Here is a 19,310-nt window from a genome sequence, read left to right as displayed (position 1 = left end):
CTCACAGCAGCTGCAGTGGTGTCAGCAGAAAGAGAACACCACTTCATACAAGTTTTTCTTGAAGAATATAAATACTATGAAGGAAGCCAAGTACTGGAGGTAGGTTTCCACAAAGCATTTATTTATGTTTCAGTTAAATCCCTACATGAAATAGCTATAAGTCTGTAGTAACAAAATTACTCTAAGAGCTGACAAACTCTAGAAGGTTACATTTGAAGATAAAGCTAGCAAGCAAAAGATGAACATAATGACTGTAGAAATAAGCACACAGGATTTTGAAATTTGACAACAAATCCTTTTACATAAACAATACATGCTGTTTTGCAAAACAGGCTCCAAAATCTTATCCGTTGTTTTCTACTTAACTATTACCTCCTTCAAAGTAGCTATGGACATTTGGAAACTCTTAGAAGCTCCACAGAAAATCCTTCAGGTTTCAACACTAGCAGCAGGATCAGACGGGGCAGATCCTGTGACAACTACAATTAGCAGCTAGAACTCCAAACGTAGTTTCAGGATATGTAATACAAACCTTCCCTACAACCTTTTAAGGAGGCCAACATTCAGCAGTGCAACTTCTTTTGAGGTTGTGTGCTACTTTTTTGAACATTTCACAATTTTTTCAAATCTTCCCCCTGAAAGGGCACTGCTGACTGCAAAATTCATGTTTTGCAGCCCAGGCAAGTAGGAACCAGAAATAACTAAGGATATTTTAATTCTCCACGCAAGCTTTTTACTACAAAATACATGGTATTCCTTCCTTCCTTGCTGTATGTAAACCAGCAGCAAGCCAGCTTGTCTGTCTATTGAAGTGTCTCTGACAGTTACCAGCAATAAACTCATTTGCACAACATTTCAAAAGACAATGACTTGGAAAAGCTTAAACCCCTGAGACTTTTCTCAACCAAGTTCAGGTCCTTGCCTGCCTGAGAAAGTGATAGTAAAAAAGTCTGTCTATCATCGATCATCCACTCGGACTTGTACAATTGGCTTCTAACAAGATTTCAGAGTGAACCAGGTAGCTTAAGAGTGTTGTACAAAAAACAACAATAATTTACAAACTCATTTAGACAACTCTAAGAGAAAAACACACAGAAGTAAAATTATAATGACCGCAGCATTTTCACTCCTTCTGACTGTGAGAGGCTGTGATAATACTTGATACTGACTTCAGACACCATCTCAGATTGACTGGAAGAAGTACAAACAACGCCTATCCTGCAATGATAAACCAGGGAACAACCAAGGCTCCTTATTCCCAGCTTTATACGAGTATTTTAAATACAAAAATCCTCAAGGTTGGTTTTTATTCTTGTATTACAGGATTAAAACTCACATTACAAGTCTTAAAACTAGAATGGAAAGCAGTCATAAAAATATTGTAGAAAATCCAGTTTGAAGAACCACAAGCATGGAACCACCTGGATTCAGCTGTAATTGCAATCAAGCTCCACAAATACTCAAGTTTAAAAACATTCTTTATAAAAAGCACATCCTGTAAGCAAATTCTAGTGGTAACTGCTTACTTCATTAAAGCATAATTTATTCTATTGATGTTGAAGGTAAACTCCTCCAAACAACTGCACAGACATAAATGGAGACTGTGGACATCTCAGATAGAAAACTGTCTCCAAACAGGTCACCTGATTTGTTCTGTGTCTCGCTTTGAAACAATACAAGAAAAGTTGTTAGATATCAATATCCAAAGCTAAGGCACATCAACCTCCTAGTAATAACAGACCTACTTCCAAAGTTCTAATTTAACATTGGTGATAGGTTCTGCAGCTGAGTTAATTTGCTCTAGCAAATGAAACAACAGCTCTGCCTAAAAATTTGAGATAGTAAAAATTCAAGCCAATAAAAAAACCCAAACCAAACAACCCCCAACCACCCCACCTTATATACACACAATGGATTAAAATACAAATTCTTTTGCACGGTGTTTTCTTTTTGCTAGACTTTTTGAATACAGCCATAGTACTACTAGCTACTCATTTCATCACTCACACTCATTTTGTGTGCGATAAAAAAAAAAGTTGACTTCTATCAGTTTTACTCTATCTCAGGTCCTACAGTTCATAAATGGTAAAATATCAACACATTAAGGTATCTTGTTGCCAGATACAAACCACATTTACCCATTTTTACCACTAAAACATTCTGAGAATTAAAACAATGGCTTTCTGAGAAGTGAAACATGTGGGAATGATCACTACTAATAACCAGCCGGGCACACAATCAACTTCATGCCTGTAAGAATTAAATACAGTTGGATTGTAATTGGATTTGCTGTATTCAAAAATCAAAAATTAGGGCTCCTACACTTCTTGCTAAATTCTACACACCAAGATTGCTAAACTTTTACTTCAAAGAAGTTTTTATAGTTGTAGTAATCACTGACAGTCAAGAAGACTAGCACTTCACAAAACCAAAATTATCTCCCCATTCTACCTTTCCCACCCTCCTTATCTTAACAGTGTCTGAGAAATACTGCTGCAATTTAGATAGTTCCAGCTGGCAAATTATGGACCAAAAAATGCTGAACAATACCATGTTCAGTGAAAACAGTGAAGTTTCTCAGTTATAATAAACCAGTCAGAAAAGGCTAGACTAGAAAAGAAGTAAGGATTGCTGAAAGGATTTCACTGAAACGCAAGTACCTACCTACGTTTAAAATGGCGATCTTGAGAAACTCCTGCTCAACTGCCTTGCCAAAGGCACTTCCCTTGTTTGAACTGAAAAGTTCTCAAGTTGTTTGGAGCTGTATCTTTGAACATGCCTAGAGGCATGAGCAACTCTGCCCCTAGAGCACAACGAAGTTCAAACAGTAAAGAGAAACCAGGCATTCTTCTGCCCTGGACAACTCGGAGGTTAGTTTTTGACTAGAGGAGCTATAAGCATGCGTAGAAGTTCCATTCATTGACATTCTTACCTACTCCTAAGCACAAAAGTTATCTTGGGAAGAAACCAAAGCACAATGAACACACAGATTATTCAGGTCCCCTACATGCCAGTGAAGGGGATCACTCTTTCCTATATAACTGCCAAGTGATTACAGCTGTCAGCCTGAAAGAATAAAATTGAGGTTCAAACCTTCCTGCTTCAGCATTCATACTATTTAAGCACCTCTGGAAAGCACTATAATTTCCAGCTAAACTATCCCATATGATTCATCTAGTTTTCTTCCTCTCCCAACAGTGCTGATTCACCAGTTCAGAGCTCAAGACTAATCTAGAAGATGGCCACAGAGATCTGGGGGTCAGAGTCACCTCCTCCAGAGACTGTTGGTCTTAACTCAGCAACTGTATTAATTAACATTAAATAGCTATTTAAAAGGAAGACAGAGCTTACTTGGTTCTCAGAATAGAGCACTTACCATCAAGAGAATCCTAAAAAGAAAACTGCTTCTCACAGATCTGATGAGGTCTGATATTTTTACAGCAATCCCCATCATCAGTACTTCCCCATCACCTAACCCTTGTACAATCGTTACAAGCTGCACATTACGCGTACCAGCTTTAGATGGCTTCCTGCTAAGTGCACACACTGGTTTGGATCCTGTTCTAAACTAACTCTCCCCAAGCAGTCTTACACACTTACCTTTTAGGTTAATCAAATAAAACATTTAAGTATAAGAAATTAAATATCCACCTTGCTGCAGACACTTAATTTCTAGTTATCTGTTTCTGATTTAACACATGTATTAATATAAAATATGTAATGGATGTGAAGAACTGTTGTAATTTCACTTCTGTATTACCTAAGCTTGATTCTAGATATAATGCTTCACTAAAATGTTATATAAATAGGCAATATATGTACTAGTCCCACATCTCCCTTTCCTTTTAATTAAAAGGAATAGACCATAAAATACTATGAAAAAGTAAATTAAATTTTCAGTGAAATAACACTGCTGTTTAAGTCAGGCAAACAGTAAAAGCTGAAAAACCTACATCCTAGGCATCAGTTAAGCAGCCAAGAAAAGTGTGGCATGGCTTATTGTGTTTGTGATAGCACATCTGAATGTCCACGTAGAGGAAAGCACTAATGCAGGACACAGTACTAAAACTCCAACTAAAGTATTTTATTTAGTTCAACCTCTAAGCAGTCAAGTGTTGCACTAACACTGCAATGTCGTCCATAAACCACTACCAATCCGGCAATGACTTCATATATAGAATGACAGTAAGTAGAATTGATGATACTTTTAAGTATTGTTGATAAGCTTCCACATTAGTAATTTATTATCAAATTTTGAATACCTAACAATTAATCCTTATATACTGTACACTGACATACATACCATGAATAAGTCTAGGAGCCTAAGGTAATGCATTGTTTCACTGAATACAATTGCAGATTTTTAAGGTGTCAACCAAAACCATGCTTATCCTGTTCGAGGTTAAATACACTGAGAGGTGCAACAGGCATGAGCTTTAGAAGTCATTAATCTCAAAGAAATATTCCCTAGTATGCTAGTTAAAAAAAATAAAATAAAAAAATCAATCACTAGAACACTTCTTTGGATTATTACGGATTCATGTTATTACTGATCTTCTCAATGTGGCTAAGTAGTTTCAACAATGCAGATGGATTATACGGGAAAAGATCTCTTCTCTGCAACTTGGAAATAGCTTTTTGCAGTTCTTCCAAACATTTTGTTGATTTGTAAAGCATTATTCTTTGGGAAATGATGTTATCTGAAGACGCCATACAAGTCAGACAGGATGAGGTATTAGAATCCTTTTGTTTCAGAGGCAACACTTCAGGCTCCAGTGTATTCCATTTATCATCTGTGTAGCTACAACCAGTTTCCCTTATCCTTGTCTCACCCTCATTATTTGAAGGCACCTGCTTTGTGTTTACCAAGCACTCTTTTCCATCTGATTCTAATGCAGAGTCTTCTGAGCTGTCATAATTAACAAGACTTTGAAGAGAACCCAGCAGAGATGTACTATCAGTGCATATCAATGAGTTAGACTGCTTAGACTCTGCAATTTCATTATCACTTTGCTCTGTTGTAAACACCAAGTAATTGTGAGAAGAAGCCAAAGATAGCAGAGTCTGTGGTTCTGGTCCACAACAAGGATTTTGCAAACTCTCATCAGTCACACAGCTTTGTTTTTCTTCATGGGGTGGCCTGACAGAAAAAATTGATTGAACAGTTCTGTGTTTGCTGTCAAAATGGTTACAGACATCTACAAACTGATGCCAGTCTTTTCTAAGAAGCTTTAAGTATCTTACCAAGTACTCCAGAAAGCAAGTTTCTGATGAAATCAAAAAATCTAGTAGTACTGTGGAATCAAATGCAATTTTTTCCAGAAAAGATAAAAAGATACAGTGAGGATTACATCCACTTGCATGTATAAGGAAGTTCCAGGTTTCCTCCTCTTTTTGGCTTAAGTTAGCAGCAGCATCGTGCCGTAATCTGAAAAGTAAGTCATGAAATGGATTAAATTCAACTGAAGTTTACTTTTTTGAAAAAAAGCCAGGTATGTCCAGAAAATGGTATTCTATATCTTTTTTGATTTTGTCAAAAAACAAAAACCGAACGAGAAGGTTTTATATTAGAATGAAGAAGAAGGTAGGCAGGTGGGGCGAGGAGATCAGGCAGTTTAGGAAGCCAAAGCACATAAAGCAGGCCTTCTTAAACAGCACTCTTCCACAGGAAACATGACAGAATAAACAAAGTTACTTACAATATGAGAATTGTTGTTTTAATACTTTCATAAACCTGAACACAGATTAACTTTCAGGATGCTAAGCACATCGGAAAAGAGTGCCCTACTTTTATTTAGGTGTCTAGGAATTGTGTGTATCTAAGATACTACTTGCTGTATCTTCACATTTGAAGCTTGAGGGACCTTTTATAAATTAGGATAATGTCTCATATGGTAATTTAAACAACAGTGAAGCAGTGAATGTCCAGAACAAATTGCTGAAGAACACATTTCAGTCATTAACAATAACAGTTTTTAATCAACTAGCTAGAATTAACACGGGTCCAATCAGAGGGCTACTTTGCCAAAAGTGCCTGATTTCTTGAAGTTTAATTATAGTAACGTAGGATGGTTTGGGTTGGAAGGGACCTTGAAGACCATCTCATTCCAAACCCCCTGCCATGGGCAGGGACACCTTCCACCAAACCAGGTTGCTCAAAGCCCCATTGAGCCTGGCTTTGAACACATCCAGGGATGAGAATATGTCCCGTTCACGTCAGACTCTCAGTGTTGAAAGAAAAGAGTTTTGCCTTTTCTCTGCATCTAACCACTGTTTTAGATTGTGAAGTCAATTATTCTGAGTTACAGGATACGATAAAATATTTAATAGGAAACTGTTGCGTAACTCCCTCATTTCAATCCAAAAAACGTAATCAAATTATCAGCAAAGTGAACTGCTCTTACACCATACACTATTACATTGTCCTGAGGTTGTTTTTTTATTATTATTACAGCTATCTTTCTTTATACAGAAGTAATCACTGGAAGTGTTAAATATACCACAATAACCTCACTAAATTACAATTCTTCATAGGTCTGTCAAATAAATTGTACACTAACCTATCAATTTTTAAATAAATAAGTAATAAAGCTTTAGCAGCTTCCCACATATCATCATCTTGCTCTATGAAAATCAAGGAGAGCCATTCACAGTGATGTACAAATGGGTGAGACTGTGCAGAAGACTTCACATGACTCCTCCAGAATATCAACAGCTGGGACATGAAACTATGGAAGTCTCCTGTGTGTGGGGGGAAAAAAAAAAAGTAACCATGAATGTGCTATACATTTTTTGTTACTGAACAACATACACTTTTTATTTTTTAAATTAACAAGACATAACAGATAATAAATGCATTTATCATTCCTTAGCTCAACTGATTTACACAGCATCAAGTTTTAGAGGTTAGTTCTTGCTTCTTGGTATCAAAGAAATAAAGAAACATTTTGCAGAAAACCAAAAGCAGTTAAGTTATCTAACCCTAAATTCAATGTGAATGGCTACTCTAATAAACTCTAGATATATCAATGTTTAGATGCCAATGTTAACATAAGTAACCTGCGGAAAGTTAATTTACTCATTAGATACTGCCTGCCCCCCCCCAAGGAAGATGCAACTTAAGGACATCATTTATTCATCTAACAGCATTATTTATTTTCTTGGAGTTCAAGAAAGAATAATCAGAGGTCACCTAGAAAGTTTAGGGTACAATAGAGTGAATCCTCTCACACCTAAATTTGCAGACTACTGAAAAAGATTATACCTCCAAAAATCCAGGTGTATCAGGAAACCTACAAAAATGTAACTACACCTACACAGCTGGGATTTATACTTTCCTTTAGCTCCCCAATTACATAGCTTCACTGGTACCTCACAAACTGAAAAAAGGTAAATCGTAATCAAGTCAATACCACAGATGTAATGATCCTGTATGAGCACTCTGCTGAGATTTCATCTCAGATAGTTCTTCCCATATGAAACAGTAATACAATTGTCATGTTTCAATAGGACTGAAGCAACCCCCCTGCAGTGTGGTTCACTGTAAAAATTAACTGCAGTAAAAGAAATTACTCATGGATTATTTCAGTTTTCAAGTACATACAGGCTTAGGATAAAGGTACCTTCATGAGATGGTCTAGAATCCTTGCTGTAAGGATTAATGTAAGCAACTTTTTTCCTGCAGATCTTCATTTTTCCCCTCCCTCTAAACATGGCACTCTTGGATACAAAAAGCACCTCCAACTTTATGCCAGTTTACTGCAGCAGCTTACTCGTAAAATGTATTCATATGACAGACTAAGTCAAGAAACCTCTTCAATACTAATGGCATACTAGGTAGCATGGTGCTAAGTAGCAGTTTTTCATGTAACACAGCACACGCTCAATGTTTAAAAAACAGAAAAAAACCATAGCGAGGTATACCTTTACCCCAAAGGTACTCCTTAAGTAAGAACCCTAATGCTGCTGGAAGTATAGTATGGCTTGAAGAGCACAGTTGCATCATTTATACTGACAGCGATTACTGCTTTTGAAAAGTTTCCTGCAACGTGGGAATCAGTTTTACTTACCACATCATTATGTGGTTTTCCTTAATATTTAACTTTAAAATTTGCTTTTCCTCTTAGCAAATAACAGGAAAGCAAATTATCTTTGTTATTAATAGTTACTATTCAGGCTGAAATTCTTCCCTATAAATCAAAGCTATCTGGAAATTACTCTCAAAATTGAAATGAATTAAAGTTAAGCCACTGTAATTCATGGTAATAAAAAAAAAAAATAATGATAAGATCAAGCAGCTTCCCGGAAGGGAAGTTAGCATATTAAAGCATTCTGGTGCTTATTTTAACCACTTAATTTAATGCCACTAAAATAGAAGCACCATTCCTTTCAACTTGAAATTCCTCTTGACAGTTGGGCTATTTGAATCTAATTAAAGAACTCATTTTTGTGTTATGAATCTGGAAAAGAAAGGAGATGATTTTTCTGTGAGAAAGAGTTTTCATAGAGACATCTAAAACAGATTTAATCTACTTTTTTTCTATTCACTTGTTCTTAGACAATCTCAGTCTCTATACATTTTTCAGGAGGTGGATTGGCGAGTAAAATATTCTCTACAAATATTTTAAAAACTCTAAGAATGCAACTGGCATTCACAAATACAACATATTCCAAAATCTGGAAAAAGTGTCAGAAGCTGTCTTACAGAAGTCCATCACTCTTTTACACAGTCAGATGAATTAAAAATTTATTTTATGCTTGCTACATACCATAGGGATACAAAAGGTAAGATAACACATCTAGAACTTGTATTAAAATGCCTCAGTATGTTTGAAATGCTGTAAAATTTCATCCTTGTTTAAAAAGAAATAGGAATTATTTGTTACTTTTTGCCACATCACCAATTGGCTGACAATAAGGAACACCCATTCTCACATGTATCTGACTAGAAACACTGCTTCAGAACTGCTTTTCCATTTTTGCCATAAAGCCTGTAATCCAGGGACAGCAAGCTGCTTTGATCATAGCATTTGCACATTCACATGGCTTAGCATCAGATGTGCATCACGTGCCCCTCAGAGGTAAAAAGGCAATTGGGAAGACGGGATTCCAGGAGTGTCTCAAGCAAAAAACCTCACCCCACCACTTCATTGCAGCACAAAGACAACTACTAACTAGCTACCAGCGTGACACAGTAACGCATCTTCCCCCGTCAGGAACACAAGTTACACAGCATTCCCCTGCCATCCCACTGCCTGCCCTGTGGCATAGCCCTAGCACAAGGGACAGATCTGCTCTTCCTCCAACTTAATTGATCTGCTCAGTAGAACAAACACACTCAAGTAAGCAGGTATGAAAAGTATGCTTCACACCTACTAACTCAAAGGACTAGACCTAGAAGTCTGGGTGAAGAACACAACCACTATACTCTGCCAAGTCTCATAATTTTAATGTCTCTTCCTTTATAGCTTCATTATTTTTACCTTTTGTACCACTGCTAGTTTTGCCCTATTCCATTATTTGTCTGACAGTAATGTCTAGTAGCTTCAATCAAAACAATGGTACTTAAAGTTCTGCCTCCACATTTGAAAACAGGAGTGCATCACCTGCAGTTCCTTTTAGTTCCCCACCCTGAACAGAGTAGATGCTCATACTGTGGGCTCTCCTTTTCCAACTGGAGAAGAGCCTGTGTTCCCAAGCTGCCTCAACTATTTCAAATATTAACACATGCTCTTAACAGGAAAAGTTTTCAATCCCAAATGCAGCTGTTTCAAGTCCCCCACATCGCAGGGCTAAGGATAGGATAAAATGCATAGGGACAACTAATTAGGCAGGACACAGTGATAACAGGTTTCCTGGGTGGGTCTTCTCTTTCCTCCCTCCCACCACCACTAATTCAGCTGAATTCTATTTACTGTCTTAATGAGCTGTGACTACAAAACCTGAAAGCTTTAAAAACTCTTGCTGCTTAATGAAAAAGCTAAAAAAGACGATTACCTTTGATTTCAGCTTCTGTAGCAGAGTTCTGAAACTTGAATTCCAGTGCTTTAAGCACAACCAGACTTAAGGCTCTAAGAACAGTCTGGTCATAACCACCTTGGTTATCATCTCCAGGAACAGCTTCACTGCCTCCAAAGTAGTTGGCCTTTTCACGGAGCGGGACTTGATTAAGCCAAGTCAAATTCACAGTCTGCAGAACAGCAGTACTCAGTGCAAGCATATCCTCACATAAAGATGGGTTTTCTAAAAACAGTGATCTACTTACAGCATCTTCTCTAGAGTCAGAAAGGACACATTTTTTAAGGAGCATAATTAACTTCTTCTTGATTAAGTAGTGAACCGATGAGCTGATGAGGTTCAGGACATAAGAAACTTTCAAAAACAACACTCTCTGGCATCTGAGCAGTAGTTCTAATTGAATTCTAGAAGCCAAAAGTGCTTCAAGCAGATCTATAAAACTGATCAAATTGTTTGCAGCTTTAGAATAAGGTGAAGTATAGTGATGACTGTCAAAATGATGGAACAGAATGGAGTCATAAAATCCTTCAAGCACAGCATCAAGAGGAGCCAACAACTTCTTCAAAATACCTACAGCAAGAAGAAGGTGGTTACGGAGCTGGAGGGTAACATAGCTAAATTATCAAATAAACATAAAAAAGGTGATCGACTATTCTCAGTTTTTAAGCATGTTTAAACCACTCCATTTTTAATAGTACTTCCTTTATAGTTACTCTCTTTATAACAAAGAAAACAGGTGTTCTTTAGTCAAGTTACTTTAGATGAGATTACAAGGAACATTCCCCCCCCTAGTGGGCACTCGCGTATCGATAACACCATAAAACAAATCACTACCATACCTGCACCGGATAAAACTTCATCTTTCAGTATGTCCTTGATAATAGCTGTAAGAGTCCACAGACATTCCGCCAGCTGCGTATTCACAGGGAATCCTGAAAGAGTCTTCAAACTAAAGGTGAGCCAGGTGACATTGACCATATTCTATGAAAATTTGTTGGGGAAAGAGTATGCTTTACAATTGCTGTGCAAATTAAATCATAATACAATGACTTTAAGTTGTACATTAAAAGGATTCAAATGTAGGCATAGACAAAACAGTGGTAGAAACAATATATCTGTCCCGTGCCTTTTAAGTACATAGGTCTCTATTTACAAACATGAAGTCACATATGCATGCAATAGAAATTACCTGTATTTTCCAGAGAACCTCCTAACATCATATGACCGACCCAAAATCAGATAACACTGTAGACAGCCCACATCTGAATTCATAATTCCCATACAGCTTTGCCAGAAACATTACAAACATTTCTGAGAGAATTCTATGTTCAGAGATGGAAGCTACAGTACACATTAACCAAATACGCAGCAAGTAAAAAAACTCTCAAGTAATGGGAATATTCAAACAAGAAAATACAGAAAGGCTTTTGATTAACTTTCAATATGTTATTACCTATTCTTACCGGCTGCATCACCTGACTGATATCAACTAACTGTAAAAATATTGGTAGTTGGATTACTGGGTTTTTTGAAATAGCTGTATTGCAACCTTAAAGAGAATTATTTCTTGTCATCTACACACATTTTACCCTAAAATAGTTCCAAAAAATTTCCAGATTTTTAAATAGAAAGACATTCCTCCTCACATTATAAACTTCTGTTATACACTTGATCTTCCTTTCTACATTCCATGCCCCTCCTAACGCACCTGAAGTACTCAGAATACTCCCTACATCTCCTTCCCATCCATCACTTACGACCCAAAAACCCTGAAGACACACTTGATGGAAGAACTATCCCATAGTATTATCTTGTATGAACTTCACATTGTTCCCGATACTGGAGCTAAACACCCTTCAACCAAAGTGTGTGGCATTTGGAGGGGACCATCGGCAGAGTGCAGACGTGCCTTTCAGAAAGCTGGAGCAGAGCTGACATGCAGGTAACAGACTGAGGAAAGGAGCAGTTCTGATGCTGCTCTGTGGGTCTGCTTATGAAAGGAGCCTCTTTGGAAGTACTTTTAGGTTTTACAGTAGTCATACAGTGACTGCTTTTGTGCTATATAAACACTATAAAAACTTGGCTCTAGAGTTCAATGGAACAACTTCAAGGCACATACTCACTAAGCCACTCTTAAGCTGTAAAAAGTTATGCCATACTCACCTCTATTCACTAAGCCATTCTTTTAAGCTGTAAAAAGTAAAAAGTTATGCCATACTCACCTCTTCCTTCAGCTGGAAATACACAAGAGAGGCTAAACTTTCTGAAGCCATGTGAGATAACAGCTGATCAGAACTATCGAGCAGACAAATCTGCAGATGTAAAAAGAAAAAGTACCCAACGCATGTTCCTTTTTTTTTTTTCTCCTTTTCCCAAAATGTTTTCAGAAGTTTATAAAAGCTTACCAATTTTGAGTCAATTTTTGACTCATTCAGAAGGACAAAGATTTCACAGTACTTCTGTCTTGTATTGAATTCAATTTCCTGGGACTCTGCTTTAGCAACCATCATCTTGATCAAGGTCAACTGAAGGAGCATCACTTCTCGTGGACAGAATGAGGAGCTCATGTTTGCAAAGCTATTTGATGTATCATCTGTTGTAGGAACAACTGCATCTGACATATCAGTGTCCTGATGGATCCTAATACCACCATTAGTAGATGGCAGATGCATCCGATTACACGATTCATCTCCTTCTAGTGACTGCTCCACACACAGATTAAGTAAAGAGGTATAGTGATGGCTTTCCTTTGCTAGTGGAACACCAGCCAGTACGTCCTTATACAACTGCTGCAGAAGACAGATCTTCATTACGAACATTCAATATTCCAGAAAATGCTGTATGTCTTCACTGATTATTCATGGTCAATGCAAATCAGCTTCCAAGTTATTTTTATCCAATAAGAGAAACAGAAGCACCATTAGGCATTTCTCTTCTAAGTTACCTAGAAATAAATACTTTGCTATTACTGAACAGATAACTAGAAAGAAACAAAAGAACAACACACATTTTTAGAGTTAATATACCATTATTAAACTTATTTTGAAAATACAAATTCATTGTTTAAAAACAGCAAGAGTGATAGCTGCACAAAACTGTCCCAATGAGACATTAAAATGTATGCTGTGAAGAAGTTTACAGATCCAGTATTATTCTGCTGACACCAACATTAATTTGCTGGAACTAACAAAACCAAAAATGACTGTTACTAGGGTCTACTGCTGAAAAATATAAAGTCTTTCTCTAAACTGCTAAAACTACTAAATCCTCATTTCTTTTGGGACAGATTCCTCCAAAAACAGGCACAAAGTTTCAACAGCAAATTTTCAACTGAACTGGCAATGTTTATTGCTCCGCCAAGGCTGGACGTGGCAGCACCTCTCAAAAAACCCCCAAAAATGTAAACCAAAGGACAAGTCTTGTCTTCTGCTTCACACAGCCTACAAGCTGAATCGCATGAATATACAGAAGGGGACAACTGGGCTCTTAATTTGCTAAGGAGGACCAAAGAATTCCTTTGCATCTACAAATGCAGAACTCTAATTCTGAGCACCTACATCTTGAAACCCAAAAGGGTTTTCAGATAATGCAAAGGATCAGCAATGTCACAGGCCTGGTCTCAAAGGGCCCAGTGACTGAAAAGTCTAAAATTAAAAAATACTTAAAAAACAAAGCATAAAACCTATTAAGAGCCAATAAAGATACTTAGCCATATTCAGGAAAGGTATAAAAAACCCCATCTTTATCACCATGTCCATAGAACGTATCTTTTAATCACAACACTGGAACATTCACTATAGCTTCAGAAGAAGAGCTATAGAACTCAAATCTCTCTTTAAAGTGTGAGCACCTAAGCACCCACAGTTTTCTAACCATTTTGTAAAAGGCTAGACAGGTATTGTATCTCCCCAGAAAACAAAAAGGATATACTTAAGAACAGGGTTTCTTTTTCATCTATATTAATAGCGATTCTAGTCTGTAATACTTATGTTTTTAAGCCAGTTTTAACATGTCATCTAACCAGAGCTCTTTCAATAAAAAACCCCCTCAAACTCATTACCTTGATGTACTGCGAAGTTAGTAGTGGGAGTTTTGTTGTTTATAGGAATTTTCTTTTTGCATGCTTTTTGGATCCCTTTCTTTAAGTCTGGCATAATCATCCAGGTAGACTTCCAGGTAGATTCCTGAAGCTATCTGTCCACAGTTGGCTTTTATTTAGATGTTACATTTCCTCTTCCTTAACAACGGAAGAAAACTGCTCAGTATGGTAAGAAAACAGCTGAACTGGTAAGAAACTTTAAAGATCTTCCCATCTATGAATCCGTTACACTTGCACTTATCATCAGACCAAGTATTTTAAATTATTATTGCTTTTTAGCAGAATATTAGAAAACAATGAAACTACAAAATTCAGTATATAAGACTTTTTTTTAGTTTATAATCTTCGCAATTTTTAAAAACACTATCAAACATTGATAATTACACCTTCTTTTTTACAATTTGATTTTTTAACTGCAACTGAAGTATGCATTGACAAAACGGCTTCCCAAAGGTACAAAGGATTAGGGGTACACCAAGATATGGTACACACACTCCTCACTTCTTCCACCATCAGGAATTATTTCCTTCAGAAAAGAATCTAAAATTAGAGAGTAAGAAGTTGCCTGCGGGGAGTGATCTACAATTCATTCCAGTGTGGTACTTTTAAAGACACATTCAGCAATGGCTGACCTGACTACTACAAAACATGACAGTATGTTCCACACCTGTCACCTGATAGAACTAGGAACCCTTCCCCCATCCTTCCCGTATTCCACATTTTAGATGTCAAGAATATATCTGATACTGTATAGACAATAAACGTCTTCTTCATTTGCAAAATCTATCTGGAATTCTATTTGAGGTAGAAATTTATGACCCGAAGCCTTGTAAAATTTCTTCAGAAATCACTCTGAATATTTTATATAGCTATTGTTCCTATCTTTGAGTTTTATTTCCTCCTCAATGAATACCTAATAAAGTAAAATTATCTCAATACATTTACTTCTGTGTTCAAGATCTACTTGAATTATCATCCTACATGGTAAATGAAAAGCTCTCTCATGCACAAATGCATACAATACAGCAAGGCTGTTAAGGCAGAAGAGATTTAGAACTCCTCTAGGACACCCACTATGAGATTTTACCTTCACCACACGATACTAGTGGTGCTTTCCCTGATCCTACCATAATACATGTATATTATACCATTAATTTGCAGAACACTTTACAAAAACATCTTATAAAAGATATGTCTCACTCACACATGTCAACAGTTCATTAATAGAAGTCATTAAAAGGAAATTAAATGTGAGGGGGCTTACTTTGAAGAAATTTACTTCAGAGGGGGGAAACGTCAAGGCAATGACCAGAGTTGTTTCAGACACAGTAAGACAGCACAGTGAAAAGCTCAAAGCTGAAGCGTAATGAAAAGCAATCACATTCATACACAAGAAGTGACAAACTCCATCCCTCACTTGTATTATTTATTTATTAAAGTCTAAAATTCCATTAAGGTAATGCCTGACAGTGCCAGACTCCTGCATAAACAATAGGAAACAGTTCTAAAATCCTTATAGATAAGACTGAAGACAGAAAGGAACACTATACAGAAAGAAAACCAAATGAATACTTTGTTATACATTATTTTCATGACCACTTAGGCTTTAAAATCAAAATCAAAGTCACGTGGAGCTGCAAACAGAATGACAGGAGACCTGACAGAAAAGGAAACGAAGAACTGGAGATGAAAACTCAGATGGCACCTGAAGCCTGTAAGGTTTAGGGACCATCATAAACCAAGCAAGTCACATTTAAGCTGTTGCAAATGCCTCCAGAATATCCTAAATCAGACTTATAAAATATGTATATTTCTACAAGGTGGGATAATTAGCACAAAATTGTAGAAAGCATTGATTTGAGTGGACTAACATTGTTGATATTGTTTTTTTTTACTAACACAAATGGCTTACGATGACACACAATTATTCAGAGACATTAGCAAAGAGGCATGACTAGAGAAAGCTATTACCTAGTCCCCATCTTAGTCTTTCCCTGTTATCTATGTCATTAAATGCTAACCGCATGAGTAGCAACTGAGAGAAAACAATAAAAAAACCCGTATTTTCATTTAAAAAATGAATCAGATAAAGCATAACAAAACTACAGTCCATGACTTTTGGGTGTGAGTCTGAAGGTTCTCGATCTCCTCACAATGCAACGGCTGAATCATTTAAGAAAGTAAGCATACATTAGACTACTTGTACCTGCCGTGACTCTGTAGGCTCATCTCTCAATAACGAATACGCTTCCACTCAGTGCTGAAACACTGTAAACGCCTCTAAAATAATGTCATTTCCTTCCAGAGGTTGCAAACAACCTGGGCTGCGAGCTGTCCATCCCCCGTTAACCGTGACACCTAAGCGTGCCAGATGCCCCTTCCGCGCTCCCGCAGGCACCTGTAGCCACCGGAGAGGGGACGAGGCGGCCCGATCCGGCCTCGCAGGCCCCTACTGTGCCTCACACCAGCGCTTCAGAAGCGCCAGCCCCGGGTTACTGGCGGGCAGGCCAGGGCTGCCGGGGAAGGGAGATGAGAGCATGGATGTGTAACAACTGCCCCGAAACGGCCGCCCTCCCGGCCTGCAGGCCCGCTCCTCGCTCCCCTCCTCCTGAGGGCCCCGGCAGCCTCCGCAGCCCGCTCCCGCCGGCCCCAGCCTCCCGCGCCGCCGCTCCCCTCAGCTCCCCTCAGCCGGCGCGGCCCCGCATTCCTTCACCCGGCCTCAAGCCCCCTCAACACGCCTAGCCAAACCGGCCCCCCCAGCCCGCCCGCCATGACCCGGCTCCTTCCCCCCGAGGCGTGCGACCACCCCCCGGCCCGGCCCCGCCCCTCGCCCCCCCCCACCTGGAAGCTCGCGGCCCCGCTTAGTCACCCCGAGCCGCCGCGCACACGGGCCCCGCCCCGCCTCGCCGCTAGGCAACCGCTGCTAGGCAACAGCCGCCACTCACCCGCCCCCGGCAGACAGGGCGCCGTAAGGCCCAGCTCTCCTCCGTCAAAACGCCGGAACGGCCGCAACCGCCCCCTCTCCCCTCCCCGCCGCTGTCGCAAAGCCCTCCCCCTCCCTCTCGCCTTTACGGCAAGGGGGACGAGCCATGGGCGGAGCCGCCGTCAGCCCGGCTCCCAATCAAGCGTGGCGGCGACGCGCGGCTGGGGGCGGGTCCAGCGCGGCGGCAGCTGATTGGCGGCGGCGGAGGTCAGTCCCTGCCCGCTGACCCCGCAGCGAGCCGAGGGGGGCGGCTCGGTGCAAAGTGTCCCCACACGGCTCGGCCCCCTCCCGCGGCCGGCCCCGCCGCTGCCCCCCGCCTCACCGCCGCCAGCGCGGGGGCGGCTGCGCACGGCCGGGCCTGCCCCCCCCCCCACGCCCCCCCTCCCCCGGCGGCAGACAGGTAACGGCAGCGGGCGGCAGAGCCCCGGTTGCCCCCAGACTCCCACACCGGGTGGGGGCGGGAAGGGAAGGGGTGGGGGGGGCGCGACCCCATGGCCCTCCGCGGGGCCTCCCCTCGCCGCCGCCGGGCAGCCCCTCCGGCGGGACTGGCCGCCGGCCTGCTCCGCCCCGCTGCCCCTCAGCGGGCTGTGAGGGGGCTCCCCCCCCAGCCACCTCTCCTCGTCCCCGGGAGGGGCTGCTCAGCCCCCCCGCCGCCCTTGCCCGCCCCGTTCGCGGCGCGGAGGCTGGCGGCTGCGGGCCACCCCGCCTGGCTCCCGGCCCGTGCTGCCGGGGCTGCCTGCGGCGGGGGCTCCCGGGGTGGTGGGCGGCCACGGGCCCCACCGGAGCGCGTACCCCGCTTCCCCGGCGGCGGCCCGGCTTGCCTTCCTCGCCACCGGGCCTTGGGGCTCCGCGCCAGGGCTGGGTCAGCCCCTTATTTTTATTTATTTGTGTGCGTGTGTGCGCTTGACGGTTCCTGAAGCGTGAACTCCTGCGAGGGAGTGTTTTTATTCCCCGGCAGCTCGGCTTTCTGGGGTGCTTGCCATCCCTTTCCCCAGTACTTGCCTTCCACCCCCATTCCTGGGGGCAGCCGGCCTGGCAGGGCAGCGGTCCAGCCGGCACTATCCCTCCAGCCCTTTGGCACCCTGAGGGAGTGCCCTTCTTTCCAAGCTCAGGTCCCAACACAAGTAAATAACCCTGTCCTTCCTAATTTTCGAAGGCTTTTCCTATTTTGACCCGCTATCGCTTTGGTATTAATCGCTTTAACCTCCATTTCTCTCTTTGGTGTCATTGTGTGGCTCAAGTTCTACTTTTATTTTCCAGGTTTAAGCTGCCTTAAAGGAGAATTAAAAATTGTGACTCCAAAGAGCAATGTAAGACAGAAGAGAGAAAACAGCACTCAAAACAAAACCCCGGAAAGGTGATAATTCATGTAGACTCTCAGATTCATCTTAGACACATGCTTTGGCTGGGGTTGGGGCCTCTTGTTGTGTTTTGGACGGGTGCAGATAGGTAGTGTTAGATTTCTTTGTTCTCTTAAAACCTGCTTGCTATTGACCTTTAAAAGTTTGAAAGCTCCGAAGCCCATTTGAAGTACAGTTCCTCTTTCTTTTTGTAACACTTTGTCATATTCTAAATTTAATCTGCAAACATTACTTCGGTTGTCAATTGCTACTTAATGGGTTTTTGTGTCTCCTGATCTCAGGAATGTCACTTAAAATTACCTCACTCTGGTTCCTTAACAGGGTCACAAAACTGAAACCCTTTTCGCAAACTTATAGGTGCAACACTGGATTTGTTTCTGCTCAGATTCTAAAATCTTGAGTGGAATAGGTCATGGTGATTGCATTATGTTGGTTTAGTCGTACTTGACTTTTGCATGGGTCATTTTTTTGTAACGGAGCTGCAAAAAATGAAAGTAATTTAATTGGATGGTGTTTGTTTACAAGTACTTATTTTTGGGGTTGAGATCATAGAAGGAGATAATGCTGTTAGGTGCTTGAGGGGAAAAAGTGAAAGGAGTCATCAAAAACTGAATCCTGCTGGTAGGAGGATGGCTAGGTTTCAGGGGGAGAGCAGTTTGTCGGAAGAATTGCTTTTTTTACGTGGTAAGATGAAGAGATGGGTTCTAGAAGGAGAGGGAGTGGGGGGGTGAATGATGTCACTCAGCCTTTTTCTGCATCCTACTGTTAGCGTGCTCCAAATAATGGAGTTTCTGCGTGTTCTTTTAATGCAGCTGTCTTGAATCCATTCTAATCTGTTTCAAATGTAGAT

General features: G+C 40.6%; 2 protein-coding genes across 13 annotated transcripts in view; one reads left to right on the top strand and one right to left on the bottom strand.

Annotated features, from left to right (window-relative positions):
* Window positions 1–100: 100 nt before the first annotated feature.
* On the bottom strand, window positions 101–17,140 carry LINS1 (lines homolog 1). 8 transcript variants are annotated; one of them, XM_055716406.1, is made up of 8 exons: window positions 17,062–17,140; window positions 14,078–14,254; window positions 12,423–12,961; window positions 12,240–12,329; window positions 10,857–10,998; window positions 9,997–10,587; window positions 6,561–6,741; window positions 101–5,428 (listed from the first exon to the last, which is right to left on the bottom strand). In XM_055716406.1, exons 3-8 carry the CDS (start codon window positions 12,834–12,836, stop codon window positions 4,531–4,533), a joined length of 2,316 nt encoding a protein of 771 aa, XP_055572381.1. In that variant the 5' UTR covers window positions 12,837–12,961; window positions 14,078–14,254; window positions 17,062–17,140; the 3' UTR covers window positions 101–4,530. The 8 variants fall into 8 exon arrangements, with proteins under 8 accessions (XP_055572381.1, XP_055572379.1, XP_055572383.1 ...); XM_055716404.1 differs by having other exon boundaries at window positions 14,078–16,629; window positions 17,062–17,139; XM_055716408.1 differs by lacking the exon at window positions 17,062–17,140 and adding an exon at window positions 16,958–17,010.
* Window positions 17,141–17,360: 220 nt separating this feature from the next.
* Window positions 17,361–19,310, top strand: part of ASB7 (ankyrin repeat and SOCS box containing 7) — a 30,438-nt gene continuing 28,488 nt past the window's right edge. For 2 of the 5 annotated variants that reach the window (XR_008733220.1, XM_055716556.1), the window contains exons 1-2: window positions 17,361–17,499; window positions 18,360–18,456. The gene's annotated coding sequence lies outside the window, so the exon portion shown is untranslated. The remainder of the gene's footprint in view (window positions 17,500–18,359; window positions 18,457–19,310) is intronic. The other 3 variants (XM_055716553.1, XM_055716554.1, XM_055716555.1) reach the window with 2 other exon arrangements.

Source organism: Falco cherrug, chromosome 7 (genome assembly GCF_023634085.1).
Source record: "Falco cherrug isolate bFalChe1 chromosome 7, bFalChe1.pri, whole genome shotgun sequence".
NCBI classification, from domain to species: Eukaryota; Metazoa; Chordata; class Aves; order Falconiformes; family Falconidae; genus Falco; species Falco cherrug.
The sequence above is the reverse complement of the archived record's forward strand: the minus strand, read 5'-3'. Positions and strand labels throughout refer to the sequence as shown.